Source organism: Cervus elaphus, chromosome 22 (genome assembly GCF_910594005.1).
Source record: "Cervus elaphus chromosome 22, mCerEla1.1, whole genome shotgun sequence".
Taxonomy (NCBI): Eukaryota; Metazoa; Chordata; class Mammalia; order Artiodactyla; family Cervidae; genus Cervus; species Cervus elaphus.
The window spans coordinates 51,695,737-51,722,563 of NC_057836.1; the positions used below are offsets into that span (position 1 = coordinate 51,695,737).

Sequence of the window (26,827 nt, forward strand, 5' to 3'; positions counted from 1 at the left end):
AGGAGACTGTATATTGGAAGAGCCTGAATGCATTTAGCCACTGGGCAATACTACTTATATCCAAATAGTCATTTTCGATGTTTTGAGGAGGAGCTGGTTGTCATATCTTTTTTTTTTGCAGACAGATCATTTCCTTAAATGGGCTGCACAGTGCTTTAATTAGCAAGCAAACCTTTCAAAAACATACAGTGTGTTTCTTTGTGTACGACAACTTAATGTTGATAGGATTCACAATGACACCTGGAACTTTCATTAAGTATGCAATTTGTGGTGTGTTAATTTACCTGTGTGTGTGCTTGTGTTTTTGAAGGCTGTCTTGATGAAGATTGATGCTTTTCATTATATCCAGTTGGGAACCGTCTACAGGTAAGAGTAAGAGGAGGTAAATTTAATCCCCTCCCCCTCAAGTAACCAAATTGCTTTGGCTTTCAAGACTCCCTGACTGTTCAGTGTTGGGACCCTGCAGTGTGTATCTGTAAAGCATTCATTCATTTACCCGCTCCCTGCGTCATTCAGGAACATTGATCGGGCCACAGCCATGTTAGATGCTAATGGTTTGGCTTGTGAGTATGTCCTCAAGGGGCTTGGAGCGTAGGTGGGAAGCCACACAAGGAAACCAGTGAGTGCAGTCCACAGTGACCTGGGCTAGGATGGCCATATGCTCAGGCCATTAGGGGCCCCTTCGGAGGACTCTGGGGAGGGCGAGCTCTCCAGAGGCGATGGTGGCCCTCTCAGTGAGGGTCCTGCAGAGGAGGTGGGGAAGGATGGGGCAGGGCAGGTCGTCCCCAACATGATAGTTGAGTAGTTTGGACATTGTCTCTTTTCCTCCTGTTTATTAGAATTAGTAGAAGTACTGAGCTCAGTGGGAGATCTTCGTAACTGAAATAAAGGGTTTTGCCTTTTCTAATTCTCGAATTTGGGGATGCTGTTGAGGACTGTGGTTTGTGTGCGTGTGTATATATAGGTATGTGAAAGTGAAAGTGTTAGTCACTCAGTCGTGTCCGAGTGTTTGTGACCCCATGTACTGTAGCCCACCAGGCTCCCTCTGTCCGTGGGATTCTCCAGGCAAGAATACTGGAGTGGGTAGCCTTTCCCTTCTCCAGGGGATCTTCCCAACCCAGGGATCAAACCCAGGATTCCCACATTGAAGGCAGGTTCTTTACCATATGTATAAGTATTTGGTATTTTCTTTCTGTTCCTAAGTAATGTGCTCATACTTCTGTTCCCTAATTTATTAATTCTGGACATTGTCCCTGCTGTGAGGACTGAGGACTTGGCCCTCCCACACATGCAGCCCCATCCCCAGCCTCATTTTCCTAACCTCACTAAGATCCCTCTCTGGTTGCTTCACCATCTTCTTTGCATCATGATTCCACAGGTCATGTTCATTCTTAAGCAAGTAGTGCATTGTTTTCTTTCTTGTGCAGCATTTGGTTTTTCCTCGGTTTAATAATCATCTCAGTTTTTATTTGCTTAGTTTCCTATGTAGCTATCTAGTTTTTTTTCCTAAATGTTCCTTCACAGATATCAAGCAGGCATTTATTTCCCCACAACTCAAATGTTTTACATAATCTCTCACTTTTTTTTTTTTGACTACCGCCTCCTACTCTGATCTGCTCTGATTGCTCATCCAGGGACTTCAATTTGCTACTTTCTCTGTTTCCTGGCTCTCATCTCTTCCTCTTTCTGACTATACTACCTCATTTTGCTGGAGCATATCCTGCGGTAGCTTCCTGGTGCCTCGTATGGCTGGGTCTTTCTGGGGGGTCTGTGCTGGTTCATCAGTTCCTGTCTTTGGGGTCCCCCTGCAGGCTCTGTTCTCAGTGTTGTTAAGTCAGGGGCCTCCTTTCACCAGCTTTTCCAAAAACACGTTGAAATGTCTGATGTGCTGATGTCTCTGCTCTCATTTCCTTTGACCTTTTGAGCAGTTTATTCTTTTACTGTCATTTTAGTGGTGTTTCAAGAGGGAGAAGAGGTGGTGGTGATGAGGCAAATAATAATAGTAGTAGTAATAATAAATAGCAACTCAACAGTGTTGAGTTTTGCAGTGCAACAGATACTGCCGTAAGGGTTTTGAGTTAACTCATTTGATCCTCAAAATAATCTTATAAGGTAGGTACTGCTGTTGGTCCCAAAGATGTTAATAAGTAACTTGCCCAAGGCCACACAGAAGTAGAATTCAGACCCAGATAGTCTGGCTCCTGACAGTGCTCTTGGCCCATGTGCAGCATTTCTGAATGTCTGAGAGTTAACTGGCAGTCTTCAGCAGATCTTTCGAATCTGTCCTTCCATCTCTGTTTCTGCCATCCACTCTTGGACTCATAGACACTTACCCCTTCTCTCCTGGGCTCCTGCGGTTTTTTGCAGCACAGCCCCCAGATTGGACGTTTTGCTAGACTGATTTACCTAAAGCATTGCCTTCAACAGCCCCCTTCTCTCTTCTAAATCCTGGATGGCTCCCCATTGTCTAAGGAATAGAGCCCAGATCTCTTAAATATTCCATCAACCTTCTCTAAACCCCTTAGCTTTCTCCTCTTCCATACACAGCTCTTTCACTTCCTCGATTGGTTAAAACTCTTGGTCGCTAGTGGCTGAGACACAACTCAAGCTGGCTTAAACAAAAACCCAGTTTGGACTCACTAGTGGTGTAGTCCAGGGACAGATCTGGTTGCAGGTGTAGCTGGCTCCAGAGGCCCAAATGGTTGTTGTCAGTGCTCTTTCTGTTTCTTGACGCTCCTCCTGCCTGGGTTTGCTCAGAGCAGGCCCCTCCGCGTGGTGATCCCTGGCAGTACCAGGCTTCCACCCTCCGCTCCAGGCCAAGTGGAGAAAGGGAGTTTTTCTTTCTAACAGTTTCAGCCAGTCTCAGAGGGAGTGGACGCCAGATTTGTGCAAACAGCAGGTAAATACCTTCCCTCTGAGTTCTCCTTTTCCCTGCTCTGCACCTGTGCAGGCTGGCATTCTTCCAGGAGGCGGTTTTCCTTCCTCTCTGCTTCTTGAAATCTCACTCGTCCTTCTGCATGGCTGACAGGCGGCACGGCCTCTCCTCACCCTCTCAGCTTGACTTGGTCTTTCTCTCCTCTCTTCTGGGCCACGCCATCCTGTGGCTCCTAATTACCTTGTTCCTTCTTCTCCAGATGAATTGTCTGTTACATTAGGGGTATGGATTGGGCTGGGTCGGAGGAGCCACTGAGGCATTTAAAGGGGAAGGAGTGCTCAGGTTGAGATCCTGGAAAGATGGCTGGGCCTCAGTGCTGAGAGGGGTGTGGCGGCCGAGGCAGGGGGGTGCGTGTGTGACTCCGGAGTCACACTTCCTGAGTGTGAACCCCAGCCCCGCTGCTCACCTGTGTGTGACCCCGAGCCAGTTCTTTACCGTCTGTTTCAAAGCCTTGGTTTATTGCTCTCTAAAATGGGCACGATTCCAACACCCACCTCAGGGCGGCTGGTTGTTTGGACTAGAGCAGGCTTGGGACAGCATGCGTGCTGAGTTGCTTCAGTCATGTCTGACCCTTTGTGACCCTGTGCACTGTAGCCTGCCAGACTCCTCTGTCCATGGGATTCTCCAGGCAAGGATACTGGAGTGGGTTGCCATTTCCTCCTCCAGGGGATCTTCCCGACCCAGGAATCAAACCTGGGTTTCTTACAGCTCCTGCATCGGCAGGTGGGTTCTTTACCACTAGCAGCCCCTGGGAAAATGTCCCTTTCCTCCTCTCTCCCCTCTAAAGGGGTAATGAGTGAGTAAATGGAAGGGAAGGTGCACACCTCAGCCTCTCTCCCCTCTGAGCCCCATGCCCTTGCATCCCCCTTCATTGGGTGGCTTTCAGGTCACGTGTGGGCTGTGCAAGTGAGCACTGCGGGGCCGAGGGGGAGACTGACTTCCCTCCACAGGCCTGTTCAGCACCCGAATTTCAAGTTCTCTTTAGGAATCTGGTGAAAAGCTAGGGTTGTTCCCATCATAGCCATAGCGCAGAACTTGGATGGCGCTTCCCATGTACTGGCTGCCGTTTTCTTTATAGCAACTCATTTAATCTTCTCAGCAGCACCAGGAAGTGGGTACTGGTTTTGCCACTCATTTAAAAAATGACACTAAGACCCAAAGAGGTTAAATTACTTGTTCCTTGTCCAGGTAATCCCTCAGCAGCTGAGGGAGCTGGGATTTGAACCCAGGGTAGGCTCGTTCAGATCTGCGCTCCTACCCGTTATTTCTCATAAACACACAGGGTGTGTAAAGTAATTTTCATGGTGTGTAAAGTAATTTTCATTGTGACTTCAGCTTTGGTGTAGGCCACGCTCAGGTGCAGTTGACTGTCCCTCTGAGCCCGGCTCCAGCAGGTCTGTCTGTTGTGGGCACCGCCTGCAGCAGAATCCAGCTGACTGTGACCTACTGAGTTCATTGCATCTTTTGAGCTGGTAGCTGGTTATGTGGACCTTAGAGATGTGGCTTGTGTGGCCACACGCCTGGAAATGTGTCCTGGAGGCGGCAGTGCTGCTGGAGGACTGGAAGTGCGGTCCTGGTGTGGGGAAAGGAAGGTAATTCACCTGGCAGAGTTCCTGTTTACTGTGTTGAGTCTCTTTCTAGGTGTTAGATCCTTCAGGGCGTGTACTGCTTACTGCTGCTGCTTTAGCCAGAGTGGTTTTCCAAGGTCACTGTCTAGAAGAAGCTGGTGTAGTCCCAGTGTCTTATCTGATTTCTGGAGCAAAGAGGGAAGGGAAGCACAGTGCTTTTTTGTTTTCAAAGGCCAGTAGTTGTTTCAAGTTAATCAAGATTGGAGGCAAAATACCAGTGACTCCCCTTGGATATTTTTAAAAGTAAGACAGGAGTGGAGAATGGAGGAAAGAGGCTGAGATGATGTTTTCATTAAAGTTGCATGTCAAATATGAATTATGTTTTGTATGTACTTTAATACTGACTGAGTGGTTTTGTGTGAGAAGCTGCGTGAGGAACTGAAATTCGAGCTGAATTGTAGCACAGCATGGTGTTGCCATCATTCATTCTGCGGTTTCCTCACCACTGGAGTCTGTTTGTCGGGTGCCTTCTCCTCTCGAGAAGGGGGTGGGGGACAGACATTTCCCTTCACGGGGCTCTGGAGGCGATTCCGGGAGAGGAAGTCTGAGACCATTAAGTTGCAGGTGAAAGCACCTGCTCACACACAGGCGCCAGAGGCAGGGGTGGCATCTGGGCCGCTCACACTCCAGTGTTTGTTCCCTGTGTTCGGAGGAGCTGGATGCATTTACAGATTCTGCTGCAGCCCCCAGAAGCAGGCAGGTGGGGCGTGTTCCCTCTGTTTTTACCGGTGGGGAACCTGGCCTCACTGTGATACAGCATTTGGGATCATTTCTGCTGGAGGTGGTGTCCGGCATCCTGACGTGGGGGTTGGTCCACCTGAGCCTGGTGCCGGACTCTGCGTCGGCACTGATCTTCTTAGGGTAGAGCATCAGAGGGCAGGAGAGTGGTGGGGATAGACCAGCCTCTCTCCCTAACGTAGTAAAAACATTAATAATAATAATAATAATAAAAAAGAACAAAACCCACCCAAAGCGAGTCACTAGGAGACTGTGTGCCTTGTTAAAGGAGGCAGTGTGACGTGGTGGTCGCAGAGCCCAGGAGCCAGTCCTGACCCACCACTTTCACTTTGGTGACCTTGAGCAGGATCTGTGACCTTCTGTGCTTTGGTGGCTTCTGCTGGAGAATGGGAAGAATAACAGTGCCTCACTCCTGAGTCTGCTGAGAATGAAGTGAATGACTGTGTGAAATTCATTTCTGGCACCCAGTAGGTGCCACGTGGTGTCAGCTACTGTCTTCCCTGCTCTCACCACCAGCACGATGATGGTGGTGGTAATAGTAGCAGCAGCTTGCCTGTTATTTGTAGCAGTTACCAGTGGCATCGCCTCCTGCTTCCTGTGACAATAGCGTCTTGCACCTCAGCTGAAAAATTTCAGCAGTCACTGGAGGTCTGAACATCACTGCCGTCTCTAACTGATGCTAACTGCCCTGCCTGTGATTTTCCCAGAGGCCTCAGCGTGGTCCCCGATGAGGAGGTCATTGAAATGTACGAGGGCTCCCACGTGCCTTTGGAACAGATGAGCGACTTTTATGGGAAGGTAATGAGAACTTATTTATTTAAAGTGGCCTCTCTTTTTCCTTTACGAAATGTGGCCTGGTAGCTTTAGGATCTTAAACTACTAGACTCTCTGCTCACAAGGAATCAAGAAGGCAATTGGGGTTGTGTTTTGAGAGACCCTCAATTTGAGAGAGGTGAGTATGTTCAAGTCTCTCCTGGGTTCTTTCATGATTCTCCTTTCTCGGCCCTTCCTCCCTACCTGATGAAGGCTCCTTACACCTTCCTTGTAGCCCTCCCCCATTTGCCACCACCTTCCCAGGCGTGTCCCTACTTTTTGGAGGAGTCAGTGGGGTTGTCATTGTAGCAACTGTCGCCTCCTCTAAGATTAAGAGCAGGACAGCACACTGCTCTGTGCCTAAGGGAGACCTCTGCCTTTCTAACTTTCGTGGTCCTCTTTGCCCTTAGAATTTTTGCTTCTTGTTTTGTTAGATGCAGTCTCTTAGTTGTGTTAGCAAAATGCAAGGAAGATGCCTAGTCACCTGGTAAACTTAGTCTTATAAATCGCAAGTATTCAGGGAAAGGCTCTTTTCCAAGCTCCCACGTGGGCTTTTGAGGGGGTGGGAGTGATGGCTCAAATTCAGGAGAGTTAGTGGCTTTTTATGTCATTCACACGGGCAAAAATCAATTTACTGCCTTTCCTCTGTGTGTGATGAAAGAGTGTGAGCTGAAAATTGGATGGAACCCAAAGGAGAACAGAAAGGGAAGGCTGGCCAGACTTTCAAGGGGAAGTCAGGGCATTTCCTTGGAAAGCTCGTTTGCACTTAGAGTGAGACGTCAGCCCTGCCATGAAGGACAGGAAACAGGGTGAACTTTTTTTACTTTTTTATTAGAATTTTTCTTTCCTTGTGGGGAGGGAGCCCGATGATGACCAGGATCCCCTGGTGGATGTAAAGCCTGCTGTGGCGTTGGCTCCCTTGCTAAAGCCTCCCTCCCTGCCTGCAGAGTTCTGGAAACACCATGAAGCAGTTCATGGACATCTTCTCCCTGCCTGAGATGACCCTGCTGTCCTGTGTGAACGAGCACTTCCTGAAGAACAACATCGACTACGAGCCTGTGCACCTGTACAAAGATGTCAAGGTCGTGTAGACGTGGGGGGTGACACACTGCACCTCTTCCAGCTCAGAAGTAATAGAATCTGTGGCTTCCATTGTCGGCTGTGTGTTTGAGATTGTCCTTCATCTGGAACCTCTTTCATTTGCAGTTTAACCTTGGAAATCCTAAGAAAGGGGTTAGGAGAATTGGAAATGAGTCAAATTGTTTGTTAAAAGAAGAGGGTACTTGTTACCTGGATTTCTGTGTGCATATACATACCCACATCATTTAAATGATTTTGTATTTGTGTATTTTAATTTATGTTCACATTTATGTGTGTTTATAGATGCATTCTTTAAGCTGTCTGAGCTTTCTTCAGTACTTAAAATTGTGTTTATATATTGTTTATTTAATATATATTTTTAATGCATATTTCTAAGCATCTTTATATATATAATTTAAATATCTGTATTTTTAAAAGGGGCTTCCCAGGTGGCGGAGTGATTAAAAAATCCACCTGCCAACACAGGAGGCTCAAGATTCGAGGGTTCAATCCTTGGGTCAGGACAATCTCCTGGAGAAGGAAATGGCAACCTGCTCCGGTATTCTTGCCTGGAAAATGCCATGGACAGAGGCGCCTGGTGGGCTACAGTCCATGGGGTCCCAAAGAGTCGGACGTAGCTGAGTGACTGAGCATACAGTTGTAAAAGATCTGTATATACATACTACAATGTTTTTATTATGTGTTCATGACTAGGTTTAAATATTGACTGACTCAAATCATGGGTTTTAGAAAATACAGGGTGAATTGCAGTTTCTCAATATCAGTTTGGCATTGTTTTAACTAAATTTAAATATTTAGTTCCCAGTCTCTGTTTTGGCTCTCAGAGATACTTCATCTTTAAGAATTTTTAAGAATTACTGGAGTTCTGTAACCCTTAGCGTTCATGAGGAAGGTTGTTTACTACAGAGTTCAGTTTTTACTCTGAAGTGTTAACTGCCACACATGTGTGTGAATACACACAGGGAGAGTTTACTGTGTTCCAGGCACTATTTTTCTGAATGCTATATGCCTATTAATTAATCTGATCCTTACAAGAATGCCATGAGATATCATCGCCTTCATTTTACAGATGGAGAAACTGAGGCACAGAGAGGTTGAGTGAGTTGCCCAAGGACTTCCCGTTAGTAAGTAGCAGAGCCTGGATTTCAGGCCAGGAAGCTGGACTCTGGCTTGCTCTTAACCACTGCCTTCTGCCGTTGTGCAGTTGAAACAGGCCTTTGCTGGAAGGTAATTGGGGGTGAGTTTACAATCAGGAGCTGCTTGTTCCTGACAGTAAGCACCTACCAGTTTTCTAAGGCTTTGTGCTCGTTATTTAGTCACTAAATCATGTCTGACTCTTTTGCAACCCTGTGAATTGTGGCCCACCAGGCTCCTCTCTCCATGGGATTTCTTATGGCCCAGCTCTTCCTGCAGCCCAGTCCTCTGCTACAGGCTCCAGAAAGTGTCTGTGCGCTTCCAGGAGTGCCCCGCTGTGTAGTAGACCTGCTCAGCGCCCCCTAGGAGCAGGGCTGTGCTTTGACCCCTGCCAGGCATCAGGCTGCCACTCCGCCAGGCTCGTCCTTGTGTCTGCCTGCTGGATCAAAGCTCTGCCTGCTTTCCAAGCTCCTTGACAGTTCCTTGCCTTTTTGGTAGCACTGAAGAGAGGAGGATCCTATCCTATTGGTCTCTGCCTCTTTTTTTAGGTCACAGAGTCTGTTGTTGGGGTCCAGAGAAGGGTGCAAAGATGAAAGCAGCAGTCCTTCCCTTTGTCGGGGTGACCTGAAATTACCTGGCCCTCATACGGCATATAAATGACTATTTATCCTGTGGAACTTCATTCAGAATTGTTCACACAAATTGCCTCCTCCAAGTGACTCTTTCGAAAATTGCACTGGAACCTGCTGCTGTCACCATGGAAACTTAAGTTTCTTCCTGCCCATGATAAATGGACCAGAATTTAGATTTCATTTAGTGCCTTGGTTGCCAGACTCTGCAGACAGATATTATCCTAAATGACCTTTCGCTTGTCCTCTCACTCAGACTATCTCAGTTATACTCAGACTGATTAAAAACCTATCTTTTGACAGGATTCAATTCGGGACGTGCACACCAAAGGGATCATGTACAGAGCAATTGAAGCAGATATTGGTATGTACCAGATATTACGTGAAGATCTACATTTCCTTTTGCTGTATAATTATGTAGGCATTTTACTCTCACTCCAGGTCTGTACCTCTCCTTTAAAAAAGAAAAAATTTATTTTTGGCTGTGCTGGGTCTTCATTGCTGTGTTCAGTCTTTCTCTAGTTATGGCGAGTGGAGGCTACTCTAGTTGGGATTCGACAGCTTCTCATTGCAGTGTCTTCTCTTGTTGTGGAGCAAGGGCTGTAAAACACACAGGATTCAGTGGTTGCGGCTCACGGGCTCTAGAGCGCAGGCTCAGTAATTGTGGCACGTGGGCTGAGTTGCTCTGTGGCATGTGGGATTTTAGCTTCCAGACCAGGGATCGAACCTGTGTCTCCTGTGTTGGCTGGCAGATTCCTAACCAATGGACCACCAGGGAAGCCCCCCACAGTACCTGTTCTGAGTGCAGTGCAGGGACCTTGCATCCTTGCACCTCACGTGTCTCCCTCCCCTTTGTCTCAGAAGTTGACATAATCCTGACTCAAGTAGAGGAGCTGGCAGCAACAGCCACTTACGTTTTTTCCATTTAGACTGAAGAGGCAAGGTCTTGGTTACTGATTCACTGGGCACCAATATACTGACTTGAACCAGGCTTCAAACCTGAAGGCTTTTCTCCCCTCAAGTGCCCCAGACAGTGCTGGGTCCATCCACCCCCCTTAGGAAGTGCTTGCAGGTTAGCTGACTTCACCCTGAAACCCTGTGTGCGTTTTCCTCTTGCTCTTTAGAAAAGTACATCTGCTATGCTGAGCAGACCCGCGCGGTGTTGGCCAAGCTGGCTGATCATGGCAAGAAGATGTTTCTTATCACCAACAGCCCCAGTAGCTTTGTGTAAGTTCTTCTGTGTTTCCTCCCTAGTTTCTGGCTCACTTCCAATGTTCTATGTATTTAAGTAGTTGAACATTTGAAAGAAAAAATTGCAAGGTTAATCCCTTTAATGTTGGGCTAACCTGGCTGCCATGTTGTTCTAGGGACAAAGGGATGAGGTATATTGTTGGAAAAGACTGGAGGGACCTGTTTGACGTGGTCATCGTTCAGGCTGAGAAGCCAAACTTCTTTAATGATAAGCGGAGGTAGGTGCCTGTCTTTTTAGAGACCAGACTTTATTCATCTGATGCTCTGAGTACTTAATTGTGCCTTGGTGATACTGTGATAATGTGTCTTGGTGAAATACAATTGGAACATCACAAGCATCTCACATCATAGCTTTTGATACTTAATAAACCTCCTATCAAGTAATTGGAAGAAAGGTAGGATGAGTATGTACATAGCAGATAGCTTATTATTGAAACAGTTCTTGATTTAACTCGGGCTATGTCAGTCCTATGAGTCAGTCTTTAAGAAAAGGATGGACAGCAGTTAAAATCCAAACTTAACATCACATAGTAAATTAGATCTCTCTATGCGGACACATTGTGAAGTGTAACAAAATGGCAACAACAAGCCACCTGGTGAGTAGCTCTTTAAATAGAGCTCTAAATGGTGCACTGACAAGTGTCCTTAGATTTTGCAAAACTTCTCTGCAACACAGGTTTTGCATCAAATGGAATAAATCTCTACCCAGACTTAGATAAAGACTTTCTGCCATGGTAGCTTTGGGAAATAGAGGCATGGGAGTTTGGGTTGTGCTCTTAACATTTCGTGGCAGGTGTGGTGAGGGTAGGGTCAAGTGTCCTAAAATGTCTTTTTAACATCGGGGACTGACCTGTTCACCAAGAGTGTATTATTCGCTCAGTCGTGTCCGACTCTTTGTGACACATGGACTGTAGCCCGGTCTGCCATGATCCTCCGTCCATGGAATTTTCCAGGCAAGAATACTGGAGTGGGTAGCCATCCCCTTCTCCTGGGGATCTTCCCAAGTCAGAAACAAACACAGGTCTCCCACATTGCGGGCAGATTCTTTACCGTCTGAGCCACCAGGGAAGTCATCGTCCCCAAATGTCAATGGCATTGAGAGGTACTGCACTGGGATTATAAAAATGATTCCTATCTGTGGAATAATGGCCTACATTTGAAACACTTTTACCCACATTACTCTGTCCTGCAGTAGGTAACCTGCAGTCTTCCCCTCTGCCAGGTGATTTTTTTTTTAACAGCAACACTATATCCATTCTGGGATGTTTTTTTTTCTTTTTTTAAAGATCTTTTTGAGGACCATTTTCAAGGTCTTTTTTGAATTTGTTCCAGTATTGCTTCTGTTTTATGTTTTGGTTTTTGGCTGCAAGGCATGTGGGAACTTAGTTTCCTGACCAGGGCTGGAATCTGTACCCTCTGCATCAGAAGGCAGAGGGTAATGTCAACCACTGGACTGCCAGGGAAGTTCCTATGTTAGGTGATTTAAAGCATGATAATTCGGTGTCCTGTAGTCAGTGTTGAGTGGATTAAATTCCTCTTGTGATGCTAAATTCCAGTTTCCTGAGTGTCACAGTGACTCCTGGAAGAAAAGGCAAAACCAGGAACCATGTGCAGAGACTGAGAATTTAAGAGAATGCTCCACCTGTGGTTGGGAGTTAGGTGTAGCCGTGCCTGTAGCTGTCATCACTGACTGGCTGCTTCGTCACTGATAACGTGCTCCCTGGCCTTTTCTCTTTGGATCTCAGGGAGGTGGTCAGGGGAAGGACCTCATCTCCCCTTTCACCATGGACCTCCCTCCTCTGTCATATTTATACACAGTGGCAGGACAGTGTCTTAGATTATTAGATTTTCCCTGGAGGAACCCAGCACAGTTCACTTGCTCTCACTCTAGATGTCTGGATTAAAAATCTTCTACCTGTATTCATCCCTCTGTTATTTATAATTTTGAAGGTTAAGGAACATCCATACGAGAGGATATTATGAAGTCATTAAAAATGAGGTATTTTTTTTTGAAAGCAGTGAACATATCTCCCGACTGTAAAAAATGATGTATGAATCACTTGGGAAATTGCTCACAGCCTTGGAGAGGAGAAGATACATAGCGGTATCTAGAAATGATCCTCATTTTATGTTCACAAAAAAGAGAAAGAGAGCAGATACATAAAGACCAAAAGATGTGGACTGAACTGGTGTGTTTCTACCTTGGTACTGAAATTATGGATGATTTTCTTTTTCTTTATTGTAATTGCCTATATTTTCCAGATGTTTTTTGCAGTGAGTTTATATTTTTCTCACCAGAAAAGCAGTTCAAATAAGTGTTACCTAAATAAAGAAAAAGGACAAATGAACCTTGTGTTTTTTTGGACTAGCACACCCAGGGTGAGGAATGAGGCCTTTGTTCTGTTTTTTTGATTTTCCATCATAAAATAATATGCCCGATTCTCTGATGTGCCTTGTATCTAGACTGGCTTCATTTCAAATACAAAGCTGGATGAATGTAATAAGCAGTATTTCTATAAGCTTTATTTTTTGTAAAACATTTTCTGCATGGTTGAGTAAGTTTAGAAAATTTGGGTTACAGAAAGTTTCTTTGTAGGAGGGCTTTTCAGACCCATCAGTAACTTTTAAAGGGGGACATGTCTAGCTCACAGTGTTTTCCAAATTCATCTGACTCTGGCGTTCGTTTTTCACTACCCCGCTCTGGACCCCATGATCTGCAGCATGGGATGTTTTGCAGGAGGCTGGGGAACGTGGTGGTGGGGTTTGGTTTGGGTTGTGGGGCTCGTTTCTCCCTCCAGGGCGGTAACCGTGGAGTTTTTCATCCAGCACACAGCCTTCACTGCTACCACACATGGTAACGTTTCCTGTTTCTGTTGTTAGACCTTTCCGAAAGGTGAATGAGAAAGGTGTCTTACTCTGGGATAAAATCTACAAGCTGCAGAAAGGCCAGATTTACAAGCAGGTATCTTGTGACCCGTCTGTCCTTTTGGTCGATGTGATTTGTGATCAGTTATAATGATGTCACAGCTGGCCTTCACTGGGGCTCCCTGCGTGCCAGGCACAGTCCTGGGCGCTCTGCTTGAACTGACTGTGTATAACTTGGTGGCAGAATTTAAGCTAAGTCAATATATTTTCAATGTGCTCTGTGTGAATTAACTTAGAATTGAGCAGCTTTTAAAAAAATATATTTTCAAGCATTTTTTTCTGTAGGATATAAAATTTAGAATGCCAGTAGTAAAATAGAAGCTTCTCTTTAAGAAATGTGGCATCAATTACATAGCATCTTATCCCAATTAGTAATTATTTCCTGATGAACTGTGTTTTAGGTACAGTTTTGATATATTTTGGTTTCATATAAAGCTCTCCTATGTTGAGTAAATGATTGAATCGCTGTCCATTTTTGTGTTACTGAAATTAGTTTTTTAAATTTTATCCTTTAAACACTTTGTATAATATTTATAACATAAAATCACGGAACAGCACTATATAGTTTTTTTTATACCATGTGGTACATTCCTCATATTATATACTGTCCAACTGGTTCATACCTGTTGTATATGTAACAGACTGCTGGATTTGGCACTAAGTATGTTTTCTAGGCCTGAAAGATTAGCTTGGAATCAGCCATTCCCCATCTAGGAAGCTAGCGGAAGAAAATGAGTAAGATGTAGCTAGCTGAAGAAAACTATTAAGAGGTAGCTAAAGCTTTGCTAAAGAATGTTTATCATGATGTTACTTACAAAATAGGTAGCAAGGTAAATGTCTAGTATCAGATAATTGATGAAATGAATCATGGGTAGGTCTTAGCTGCTGAAATTACATGGCCGGTGAATATTTATTGACATGGTCAATAAATGACAGAATATTAAATGTAAAACACAAGCCTTTTACCTGTCATATAATGCGATATAACACCCATATTTTTCTGTTATTGCAGGGCAATTTGTATGAATTTTTGAAGCTTACTGGATGGAGGGGCTCCAAAGTGTTGTATTTTGGTGACCATATATATAGTGACCTGGCGGTGAGAAATCTTATTTCCTATTTCTTTGTTGGGTACAGTGTTAGGCCCACTTATTGAGGAGTTTATCTATTATTTAAGACTATTTTCATACTTTCATAAAAATGAGGACTGGGCCACATTTCTTGCTGCTTTTTAAGAAATGTCTCATATTTTACCAAACCAAATGGATCAGAGTCATGAAATAGAGGAATTTTGGGAAAATGATGGAAATTAACAATTTACTCAGGTTATCAGAAAAAAATCTTTACTCAGAAAAAAATCTTTCAGTTTAAAAAGCTAGGAAATAAATGACAGTGTTTTTTCCTTTTTCTTTCTTTATTAAGCATCAGAAACATTCAAATGCTCTGTAAGAGCTTGTAAACATCAGTCTGGGTTTCTTTTGCCTGATAGTCATTTTGAAAGAGTACAAAATGTACAAAGTACAATAACTATTTCTAGGAAATGGCTATTATGTGAAAATGAGGCTTTCATGCTCTTTGGAATGACTGGAGTGTCTCAGGACTTGAATTATGACTTAATTTATAATTGGCACAGGAATGAGTGAGTCACACTTACTACCACCCTTGGTTCCTTGTGGAATGAATTTATGTATATGTATTTATATATAAATACAATTCATTTATATGAAGAGTGAAATACGTGAATGTATGCAAACGTGCTTAGTAAAGTAGAAACCTGAAGTGCTCCTGTCAGGATGCTGGCACTCCCAGGATGTCTGGCCAAGCGACGTGGCATCATAAGACATACCTCTTGCTGTGTGGTCTGTGGGCCTTGAGGAGATGACTGTGCTACCCTGGAGGCATGTGGGTACCTGGCCCCACGAGGTCCTCCCACACAGACAGGTCTTAGGCTATGAGAAGCTTCACATGGCAGTTGTTTGTCCAGCGTGGTCCCTGTGACATTGGCATCACCCGGGAACTTGTTCAAACGGCAAATTCTTGGCCTCACCCCAGACCTACTGAGTTATGAAGAAGCTCTGGGGTTGGGACCCAGCCATCAGTGTTGTTCTCAGCTTTCCACGCTAAAATTTGATGTCATGGTGTCGCTGGCCTCATGGAGTGAGTTAGGAAGTGTTTCGTCTTCCTCAGTTTTTGGAAGAGTTTGAGAAGGGTTGGTGTTCATTCTTTTATGTTTGATAGTGAAGCCATCCGGTTCTGGACTTTTCACTGTTTGAAGGTTTTGGATTCCTGATTCAGCCTTCTCCCTAGTCAGAGGTCTGTTCAGATTTACCAGTTCTTGGTAGGTTGTATGTTTCTAGGCATCTGTCCATTTCATCTGGATTATCCAAGTTGTTGGCATACAGTAGTTTACAGTACTCTTTTATAATCTTTTTTTAAAATCTGTAGAATTGGTGGTAATGTCACCACTTACATTTCTGATTTTAGTAATTTGAGTCTTCTTGTTTTCTTATCAAACTTAATGGTTTGTCAATTTTGTTGATTTTTTTTGAAGAACCAATTCTTAGTTTTATTGATTTTTCTCTGTTGTTTTTATATTCTCTATTTTATTTTTTTCGGCTCTGATCTTTACCATTTCTTTTTGTGCTGCTAGCTTTCAGTTTAGTTTGTTCTTTTTCTAGTTATTTTAGGTATAAAGTTAAATCATTGTTTTGAGATCTTTCTTTTTCTATCTAGATGGCTAGAGGTGTTAATTTTCATTTTAGTCTTGCTTTTTTTGTATCCCATAAACTTCGGTATGTTCTGTTTGCATTTTAACTTGTCCCAAGGTATTTTTCTAATTTTCTGTGTGATTTCTTCTTTGACCCATTGGTTGTTGAAGAGTGTGTCTTTTAATTTCCACATATTTCTGAATTTTTCAGTTTTTCCTTTTGCTGTTGATGTCTAGTTTCATTCTTAATGATAAGAAAAGATACTTGTATGATTTCAGTCTTCTAAAATTAATCAAGACTGGTTTTGTGGCCTAAAATACAGCTGTTGCTGGAGAATGCTCCATGTGCATTTGAGAAAAATATTCTGCTTTTGTTGGGTGGAGTGTTATAATTGATCTGTGGTGTTGTTCACGTCTTGTATTTCTTGTTTGATCTTCTATCTCCTTATTTTGTCCATGATAGAAAGTGGGCTATTGAAGTTTCCTATTATTATTGTAAGGCTGTCTCTTGTTCCCTTCAGTTCTGTCAGTGTTTGCTTCATGTATTTTGGACCGCTGATGTTTGGTTCATATGTTTTATTTTTTTATTTTTATTTTTTTTTGACCAACAGCACATAAGCTTTTATTAATAAAGCAAAAAACTAAGTTCAACCAACTCTTTTTTTCTTCCTTGCATTTTAAATCTGACCATATGCCAGAGAAATTACTCTTTATGAGAACTTAGATGAGAACTGTCAATAAGCCAGTTCTGTCAAAAACGGCACACTGGAATATCTAATAAAGTTAGGTAAATGAAATTAACAAGAGAACAAATTAAATATTAAAAATCTCAGGAATTGCTCCTTCAAATATCAGGGGCCTCCTTTAATAGTCTTCAGTGTAGCTCACCGGCAATCATCAAAATAGTTCAACCATACTGCACAACTCCCAAAGGAAAAAACTGAGGGAACTCATGGGTAATCTTCACAGCCTCATTGTAAAGTCCAAGATCAAAAGGATGATTATCTTCTTTAAACTGGACATAAGATGCACACATAATGGTTGCCTTGGCTGTCACTCTTCCAACTACTTCCACGATTCCAGAGATTTCTTCATCAAGAGGTTCCATCAACTCAATAGTTCCATTTTTTCCTTCACCATCTGAAAGAATAAACATTTTCCCAGTGGGATGAATCTTCTCCAGCCTCCCTACGAAGCAGACCGGCTGGTCGATGAACTGAGCTAGCATGCTGGCGTTGATGCGCGCCTTGGGCGACTCCATCACGTCCACCATGATTGCAATGCAAGGCGGGCAACCGGCCGGTTCATATGTTTTAATTGTTATATATTTTTGGTGTATTGACCCTTTTATCATGATGTAATGTCATTCTTTGTGTCTTGTAGCTATTTTTGACCCAAAGTCTATTTTGCCTGATACTAGGATAGCTGCTTTTGTTTTGGTTACTACTTGCCTGGAATGTCTTTTTCAATCTTTTCACTTTCAACTCTGTGTTTTCTTAGATCTAAAATAAATGTCTTGTAGACAGCATATATTTGGATCCATCCTGGAGTTAGAAAACCACTGTTTTAAAGTGATCAGACCAGAATTGATTAATGTGTCAGAGATTGTGTGGGCAATGAATATTACCCTTCAAAGGAATCCCTTGAGAATGCAGATGCTTCCAATGTTGCTGCTGTTTCTCAAAATAAATTTAGATGCTCCCTTTGGGATATATTTGAGAGCCGACTTGAGGCACTAGAGAAAATTAATTCCATTATCATTAATTCATTGTCATGTACTTTAGTCTTAGGAGTGTTCCAGTTGACTTTTTACTGCTTGTCAGATATAGGATCCATCTTCAAAAGTTTGCCAGTACTGGGAATATTTAGAAGACTGTGCTGTATGTGGGGTTTCATATATTTTAGGAGAAAGAGAATTATTGAAAGATTTAAAGAAATTCAACCATGGAAGAAGGTAGGCATCCTTAGGACTTGTAGAGCAGGGATTCTAGCTTTAGGGGAGTAACCAGAGTGAATTTTCAAAACAGTAGACTCTATACCACTTCTGTCCTTAAAAGCGCTCTCCTTAGACCTACCCCCGTCTCCCTTAGAGTGAAAGCCTGGCTTCCTGAGACTGCTGCGCTCCAGCTGTCCCCAACCTCTCCTCCCTCTCTGAAGGCGCCCCCTGCCTCTGCCCTCGCTCCTTCTCTGCCTTTGCCTTGCTGTTGCTCAGCACACCCTGCTCCCATCCCAGCATGGTCCTGCCCCGGGGCCTTTGCACTCGCGCTTTTTCCAGCCAGAACTGCTCTCCTCCCACACATTTACATACTTTCACTGTCGTTCCCTTCAGATCTCTGCTTGAATGTCCCTTTGTTAGCCTGGCCGCCTTACTCACTCTCTATAAAATGGTAACTCCTTATTTTGCTTGAATTTTGTCCGTTGTGTTTCTTACCACCTGCCATTGTGTATTTGCTTGCTTACTTTTTTGGTCCGTGTTTCCCATGAGAGCAGAGGTTTGTTATTTTTGTTCACTATTTTATTCTCAGTATCTAGCTCAGGGCCTGGCAAACAGTAGTATTTAATAAATGTTTGTCAAGTGAGAAAATGAACAGCCATTCAGTATGGTGATTGTATATCTTAGATTTGCCAGGACATAACTTATATCAGATATTCTGGCTTATTGTCGTATTATAGGAGTACAATGTTTGGAATGAAGATACGATCATGTATGTTGGTACTGAGTGATCATTCCAAGTCTGAAATTTCCCATAACCCAGGAGGCTTGGCTGCCATGGGTGTTCCCCAGTATTCTGTGGGTGAATTGAATAAAAACCTTCAGTAACATTTCAATTCACCCTCCTTCTGCCCCTGACCTAATTGTTCTTTTAGAGACTGTGGTTAACAATTCCAAATCCTGTGTTTCTGTGGGGGCTGTGACTCAAGCAATTATTTCTAGAACAGAAACTTTCTTGGGGTGGGGGGGGGGGGATGGCCAAAGCCTGGGGCTAAATGGGCTTTAATTAAGTGTAATTCATTGAGTTTGGCTTGGTTAATGACGAACCATTACAATTAAAGTTAGTTCAATGAATGCCTGTTGTGTCTGGGAAAGGTAATGAAATGGTTTAAATTCTGTTGTGATGAATGTTGACTTTTTGTGATCTTTGCAATCAGGACTTGACCCTGAAGCATGGCTGGCGAACGGGCGCAATTATCCCAGAATTAAGATCCGAGCTCAAAATCATGAACACGGAGCAGTACATTCAAACTATGACCTGGCTACAGACCCTGACCGGGCTATTGGAGCAGATGCAGGTTTGGAATTCTTTTTCTCTCCTACTTTTTCTTTTTTTTTTTTAAATGAAGAATTATTTATTTATTTTTGACTCTGCTAGGTCTTCATTGCTACGTGCGGAATTTCTCTAGTTGTGGCAAGTGGGAGCTGCTCTCTAGGTGTGGTGCACAGGCTTCCAGTTGCGGTGGCTTTTCCTGTTGTGGAGCACAGGCTCTAGAATGCACAGGCTCAGTTATAGCATACGGGCTTAGTTCCTGCTCAGCACCAGGGATTTTCCTGGACCAGGGATTGAACCTGTGTCCCCTGCGTTGGCAGGTGGGTTCTTAACCACTGGGCCACCAGGGAAATCCTCCCCTACTTTTTCTTTAAGCCTGAGGTTAATCCACTGATCAGAGTTATTTCAGATATTTTTCTGTTCAGTTGTGGTCCTAAAGTATAAGGCAGAAGTCATCCTACAGAATAGCCACTGGGGTGATTTTGCCCCTGAAAGAATCTTGCCATTTTCCCTAAAGAGAATTTTAGAAATGACTGCCAAAGCCATTTGGAGAAAGAGTTTTATGGGCCCATATGGGGAATTTCAGAGTCCTTACTTCTCCACCCAAGCCCCACTGGGAGATATTCTGTGGGTAGTGGGATTCGAGAACCTCTGCCTGTTGTTTGGGTCCAGTCCTGCTGCTGCCTTTAGCGTGCTGTGGGACTTCTCCTTTCTGGACCTCACTTTCCCCACCTGTGAAAGGGAGTGAACACTTCAGGCCGGACACCATGGCTTGCTGGGAAGAGTCTCAGAGCAAGAATCGGGATCTCTGCATGCAGCTTCCATCTGATTTTGAATCAGTCTGCTGGCTTACTGGAGTTCAGTGGTGGTGGTTTTTCTTTCTGTGGGTTATATAGCCAGTTTTAGGCAGATAGTGAGGAAAGTCATTTTGGTAATTTCCTGGCCCATGGAATATGCCCTCTGTAGCAGCTGTGACCCACCACCCCCTCCCCGCCCCCCCAAGTCTCATGAGACACCTTGCTTTCTCACCTGGTTCAGCTGGCCTGGCCCTCAGCGTCTCAGCGTGAGTGCTGACTCTTAGGATAAGGGGCATGGATGCCTGCTCTCTTGGCTAACACACCTGCAGCCTCTGGCCATGGCCTGGTGCCCACAGCCTGCCAGCCCGCTTTGGAAACGGGCAGGGAACCGCCTTGCCTGGCCCGGCTGGCAGCGAGCTCAGGCAGGGATGCAGGGAGCGCCAGGCCCTCGCCTCCAGGGCACACACCTTCCAGGGCATGGGGCCCCGCACGTCCCCCGGGCCTTGCTTCCAGCCTGTCTTGGCCGTGTTGCTCTTTGGCTCGCCTCTGACGAGGACTGGTTCTGTCCCCCTTCCTGTGCTTGCCTGTGAGGTGATTGTCTAAAAATAAAAGGCCTGGATTCTGGGTTAATGCAGCTTCAAGTCTGTGCATAGGTCACACGTAATAATAGTTACTCTCTAGATGCCAGGCATTGTGCTGAGCGCTCGTTCTGCAACATTACTCCTCACTCATCCCAGCTGTCCTGTGCACAATTTTCCACTTTAGAATGAGGAAGCTGGGTGTCTGAGAGGTTAGGTAACATGTCCAAGGTCATAAAACAGCAGAGCAAGGACTTGAACCTGGGCTGTGTGCTGCCCGAGTCCCTGCTTTCGGCTCTGCACTGAAGCGCTGTTTTAGCGTGTGGTTTAGAGCTTCCGTGTATAGCCAGAGCCCTCGCCTGAGGTGCGGTCTCTCTGTGATGTGGGCAGCTGGTCAGAGACACAGGTGCAGCCTGCAGGGAGATGGTTTAGCTTCGGTTTCCTTTTCCAGCTTTCTGTCTGGGTGGATTCTCTAGGGCATAGAGGAAGGTGATTGATGATTTAAAAAATTACCCAAATGAGCGGCATTTCTCACTGTGCTTCCTGTTCCCTTTCTCCTCTCCCCCCATCCCTGTGTTCACCTGGAAAACTGTACATTATTCCAGTGACCCTGTGTCAGATGTTTCTATAGCTCCTCTTTTTCTGATAATGTGCACATAGCACATTATCTGGACACTATTTTCTGAGAAGAGAAATTGGTCCTTGAAGTTGGGTGTGATTTTTTATTTTTTTTTCCTTTTTCCTTTTGGAAGCCAAAAGTGTTACCTGGAGCCGGATCTGCAAGTGTTTAATTTTTGGATTTAAGGAAGTAGCTATAAAGAAGAATTTTTGTTCATTAGCCTTAAAGTGCCCTCCTGAGTGGTACGGTTCATGGTGGTCATGCTGGTGGATGGCGTGGTGGTATCAAGTCTTTCAGGTAACCATGTTAGAGCCACGTTTAGCCCAGGTTGGACAGACTTCTGCAACAAGCCAGCTAGCCATTGTGTGAGGTCGTGCAGGTTGTACGGTCTCAATTCCATGCTGGTAGCATGAAAGCAGCCTTGGACAATATGTGAGCAACCAGTTGTAGCTGTATCCCTGACATTTTATTGGTGGGCACTGAAATTTTAATTTCATATCATTTTTACACATCATGAAGTTATTTTTCTTTTGAATTTTTTTCAACAACTTCAAAAGGTAGATCCATTCTTGAGCTCATCGGGATGATAGAAAGGTGGGCAGTGGGCTGGATTTGGTCTCTGCTGGTACACGTTATCAGACTTGTGGCTAGATGGCAATAATTCTGCCCATGCAGGAGTGGGCTAGCCCGTACGGTATATTTTTATAGATTGTAGCCATAAATGGCTGAATGGGCTAATCAACAAGAGGGGCTGAAGGTGGCTGAGGGTCTGTAGGATCAGCTTCTGGTGTGGGCTTCTGGTTAGGCTTTCCCCACACCAGCTACCCACCCTTGAGTGCATGCTATCACTTAAAGGTTAATTATAGCTAAGTAATACCCAGTCTTTGAAGTATTTTAAAGTAGGTGTCAGACTCCTTAGATTGCTCCTCTTACAAAGTTTAGCCTTGTAGGAGGATCCGAGCTGGAGAAAGGGGTGGCTCAAGGAGAATCTGCTTTTTCTTCTAATGGGAGAGTCTTCAGCATGTTTAAATGCTGATGGGTAGACTCCAGGGGAGGAGCTGATCACAGGGGAGAGATGGTAAACGATGAAGAAAGGGCAGGTGGGAGGGAGCCCTGGGTGGGCGTGGTGGGCCTCGGATGGGGGGGTGTGAGGGGAGGCTGGGTTACGGTGCACACACCCAGGGCTCAGGTGCCCCCTGCTCGGGTGGGGGGGGGCGCTCCCGGCTCGGCTCTCTGGGGCCTTCCTCCTCCGCTTGTCCCTTCAGCAGTCTTGGGCTTTGCTGGAGATGATCCCTCATCCCTGGCTCTGCCCCATTCTGGAAAAACTGGGCTGCAGAAGGTGCCATGGACTTGGAGACCCGAACTGGCTCTTCATGTCCGTGTAGCCTGCCCTCGGGTAGGGGCCCCGGCTGAGGGGAGAGTGGAGTGGCACAGTCACGTGGCCTATGGCCGCTGGTTTCCAAAAGGAGAAAACACATAGATGCACTTTGGTTATCATGCTTCTGGTCGCTAGTCAGAGAATTCTCCTCTCCTGCAAGCGCAGGGAGAAGCTGCTTCTTCACACCAGACGCGGGGCCCTGTTCGTGGGCCGAGAAGTGGGCAGAGGTGGGAGGAGGATGTCCCGTTCTGTGCAGGGTCACGCTGTTTGGTCCTGCTCTGCTTGCCTGGGTGTGCGCCCAGAGGGTCTCCATCTCATTCTCTCTTACATCCTCAGTATCTAGCACAGCGCTTGCCACATAGAGGTGCTGGATATGTACCTGTGTGTGCATATGTATGCATGTATGTATACATGTATATCTATGTGTATGCATGTGTATCTGTATAGGTATGTTTGTGTGCATACGTGTGTGTGTGTATTTACGTTTATATACATATATATATAAACAAATTCTTTATGGCACCCTACAGAGTTTTGATCTAGGCTTACATTTTGTAGTACCTGAATTCTATGGTGAGTGATTTGTTGACTTAAAATATGAGAGCTCATTGAAACCAAACTCATAGGACCTGCCTCGACACCCCCAGAAGGGACCAGTCTTCTGGTGCCCCAGTAACGCACATCCAGTGATCATTCAGAGGTGGCTGCTTCCTGCTGGTGTAGACAACAGTGGCAGGCAGGAAATCGAGATTACGAGCTCAGAGTTTGGTTTTGAGTGGCAGCAGCCCGTAGCGGGTGACTTGGTCAAGCTCTTGATCTGGGCATACGTGATAAACAGAAGGGCCTTGGCTCCCATGTCAAAAGCAGATGGTTTGCTTGTTTGGCATTTTCCTCTGGGTCCTGAGGCCGCCCCTGTGACTGTGCGCCGCGGGAACCCTGCCTGGCCCTGCGGTCACGTGCGCCTCTGGCCCTAGGAGGCTTGGGGAGAGACTTGTGAGATTCCATGTGTCAGGGCGCACACAGCTATCATTTTCCTTTTGCCTTTTGCTCACATTTCGGTCCACCTGGAGAGTTCTCCACTTTCCATCTGGTTGAGGTGTTCTGCCTTCTTGCCTTTTACAAAAACAATTTTTTTCTCTTAAACACTTTAAAAGGTATTAATAAAATAATATTGAGGAAAAGGATTAAGCCAATTATAATTTTGTTACCCTTGAACAAATTAAAGAAAAAGTTTCATGTTAATTTCCAAATGCACATGTTTTTACATGCTTGAAATTTGTGGATGCACTGTTATATCTGCTATTTCCACTCACTGCCATTTTCGTGTGTGTGTATAATACATTTATTTATGATATATATAAATAGGTCTATTAGGTATATATTTATATGTATAACACACATGTAATGGATACATTACACACATATAATACACACATACATTTTATGTGGACATATATGTATTATGCTCATACAAATCCTTTAATAATGCTTTAATATCTCTAGTTTAACAGGGACCTTGCATCCCTGTATTCTGTCATAGTATTATTGTCTACATTTGGTGAAGAAGAGCAGCAGCTGGGAAGTCTGAAAATGTATTATTTCATGCAAGTGCCTATCTCTTAGACCTGAATAAAATTCCTCCCAGAAGAGCTACCCGTTAGAAAATTCTTATGACCTACTGAGTTTATTCGTATCCAAAACCTTCTCAGTAATTGGCTTGTGTCCTGCAGGTTCACAGAGATGCGGAGTCACAGCTGGTTTTGCAGGAGTGGAAGAAGGAGAGGAAGGAGATGAGGTGAGAGTGGCCTGCTGTGAACGGAGTGAATCCCTCACTGTGGCCCTGCACACTCAGCCCACACGCTTTCCCCAAGGCCGGCCAGAGGTGGGACTCGAAACAGCCTTAGCTGCCGGGGGTGACTGTGACCCCCAGGATCCAGAATGAGCCAGCTGCCGTTAGTGATGAGTGACATTTCCTCGAGGCAGCAGCGAGCTCCCTCCCACTTTCCGCCCACCCCTGAGTTTGTTGTCTGTCTGTCCCTCCCCGCATCCATCCCTCCTTCTGTCCCACTTAACTTCCCCGTTTGGGCAGCCAGCAGCCCAGCGTGGCCACTGGGACAGTGTTGGAGGTGGCTCTGCACCGCAGTGAATCCTTGGGGCTCCTACGATGCTGGCGCTTATTTGTAACACTGCTGTGTTCGGCATGTGCAGTCACTCAGCTCATGATGCTGACTGATAAAGAAAGCCCATCTGCTGCCAGATGGGTGTGTGTCTTAAGGGAATGGTTATTCTTGAGTTGTTTTTTCTTTTTATTAAACTATAGCTGATTTACAGTGTTGTGTTAGTCTCAAGGGTACAGCTTCAGATTCTTCTCCATCATAGGAAAGATTGAATATGTTGAATAATGATATCAAATATAGTTCCATGTTCTATATAGTAAGTAAATCCTTTTTGTGTATGTATTTTATATAGTGTCTGTTCATTATATAGTGTCTGTTTATATAGTGTGTCTGTTCATCTCACACTCCTGATTTATCCCTTCCCCTCTTCTTTTTGCTTTGGTACCATAAATTTGTTTTCTCTGTCTGAATCTGTTTCTGTTTTGTAAATAAGTTCACTTGTATTATTTTTTTAGATTCCACATATAAGTGATAGGTGGTATTTGTCTTTCTCTGACTTGACTTCACTTAGTGTGATAATGTTTAGGTCTGCCCATGTTGCTGCAGATGACATTATTTCATTTTTTTTTCTTATGGCTGAGTAATAATCTAGTAAGTGTGTATCTGTATGAAAAGTGAAAATGAAGGTGTTAGTTGCTCAGTCGTGTCCGACTCTTTGCGACCTCTTGGACTGTAGCCCGCCAGGCTCCTCTGTCCTTGGAATTCTCCAGGCAAGAATACTGGAGTGGGTAGCCATTCCTTTCTCCAAGGGATCTTTCTGACCCAGGGATTGAATCTGGGTCTTCTGCATTGCAGGGAGATTCTTTACCATCTGAGCCATGGCTTGGCTCAGAGCATCTGGTGCTTAATTCAGGCTAGATGGTAAAGATTTTAAAGGAGCAGTTATTCTCAAGAGGCCTTGTGGACAGTTGTGCCTCCCTGTAGAAGCGGGTGCTGTGTATGTGGACAGTGTTGATGTGGCCATTTCTGCTCTTGTGGCCCCCCTCACCGCTCCTTCTCAGGCGGCACAGCTGTCTCTAAGGTGTGGAGGTAGCGCTCACTGCCTGGTTCTGACCTCTGAGCAGTGGGCAGTCTGGGGGGACTGGTGTGCCTGGAAAGCGGGGAGAGTCCATTCCTCTGGGCTGCAGAAGCCACAGCTGTACTGAATTGATCCTCCTGCCTTTCAGCGTGTGGGTTACTGGGGATGTATTGGTTATTATAATGTGATTATTGGTCTGAAATGTTGGGTGGGAGGGTGATGGGCATATGATGCATATATGCTTATAATGCAGGCTTCAAGGAGGTGCTTGAAGCTCTGTATTAGATGGCAGAGGTGTGCTTACATCACTGTAATATAATCCTTAATTTCTTAGATATAAAGTACTTTCTGAAAGGTCGGGTATGTTGAGACATGCCCCGGAAAAGTGCCGCAAGGCAAATTCCGGAGGCTGGCTAAACTTCCGGGGAACGACCCCCTGCAGCCTGGTCCAATCAGGTACCGACCCGGAGCCCGTGGTCATCAACCGCCGCTGTAGCCCGCGCTTTCTTCCTTATATGAAAAGACCTGGCATGGACGCCGGCCCTGGCTATAAAACCCCTCCCCACCCCCTCATACCTTGCAGACTCCCTTTGTCTCCTCACTCACCCGCCCCTGGGAGTTCTGCCCCAGAGCGACCGCTTAATAAAGGCCTTTACCACCGGTCCTTAGAGGCGGCTTTTTTCCTCCCGCGGCGTTTTTCTAACACTTTTGAGTTTATGATACACTCTTATTTCTGTTACCTTACGTAGTTCTCACTATAACCTCACAAGAAAGGGGCCTTGATCCTGTTCTGTAGATGAGGGAAGTTTGGAGACTGTGGGAATATTCTCCATTTCTGTGGACTTTCAGAAGTGGCTCCGGCACCTTCCATTTTTGTTTGGGAAATGGGGTGTACATGTTTAGGGGCTCACACCTTGCCTCTGGAGCCTTCAGCTGTGTTCTCTCTACTGGTCTAAGTGGGGAATGTGGTCAGAACCATTTTGATGGCTGAACAGACTGTTTTCTCAATTAGAAGTAAGGGCTGCTCTAGGCAAATTTGAGTCCTATGCATATGAAATAGGGAGTCAAGAAACACCTGGAGTAACAGGCAAATTTGGCCTTGGAGTACGGAATGAAGCAGGGTAAAGGCTAAT

At 44.9% G+C, this 26,827-nt stretch overlaps 2 protein-coding genes across 2 annotated transcripts in view; one reads left to right on the forward strand and one right to left on the reverse strand.

Annotated features, from left to right (window-relative positions):
• NT5DC3 (5'-nucleotidase domain containing 3) overlaps positions 1-26,827 on the forward strand; it is a 64,179-nt gene that overhangs the window by 29,491 nt on the left and 7,861 nt on the right. Inside the window, exons 4-13 of the mRNA XM_043880900.1 lie at positions 311-366; positions 6,009-6,099; positions 7,062-7,196; positions 9,282-9,342; positions 10,103-10,205; positions 10,346-10,447; positions 13,110-13,191; positions 14,167-14,253; positions 19,012-19,152; positions 24,230-24,294. Of these exons, the coding sequence (XP_043736835.1) occupies positions 311-366; positions 6,009-6,099; positions 7,062-7,196; positions 9,282-9,342; positions 10,103-10,205; positions 10,346-10,447; positions 13,110-13,191; positions 14,167-14,253; positions 19,012-19,152; positions 24,230-24,294 (923 nt within the window). The remainder of the gene's footprint in view (positions 1-310; positions 367-6,008; positions 6,100-7,061; positions 7,197-9,281; positions 9,343-10,102; positions 10,206-10,345; positions 10,448-13,109; positions 13,192-14,166; positions 14,254-19,011; positions 19,153-24,229; positions 24,295-26,827) is intronic.
• Positions 16,471-17,158, reverse strand: LOC122680052 (replication protein A 14 kDa subunit). Its single transcript, XM_043880901.1, has one exon. The coding sequence runs from the start codon at positions 17,132-17,134 to the stop codon at positions 16,769-16,771; it is 366 nt and encodes a 121-aa protein (XP_043736836.1). The 5' UTR covers positions 17,135-17,158; the 3' UTR covers positions 16,471-16,768.

What these genes read in the sequence shown, in the direction of transcription:
- LOC122680052 (XM_043880901.1), bottom strand. Translation starts at nt 17,134, where the DNA reads ATGGTGGACGTGATGGAGTCGCCCAAGGCGCGCATCAACGCCAGCATG.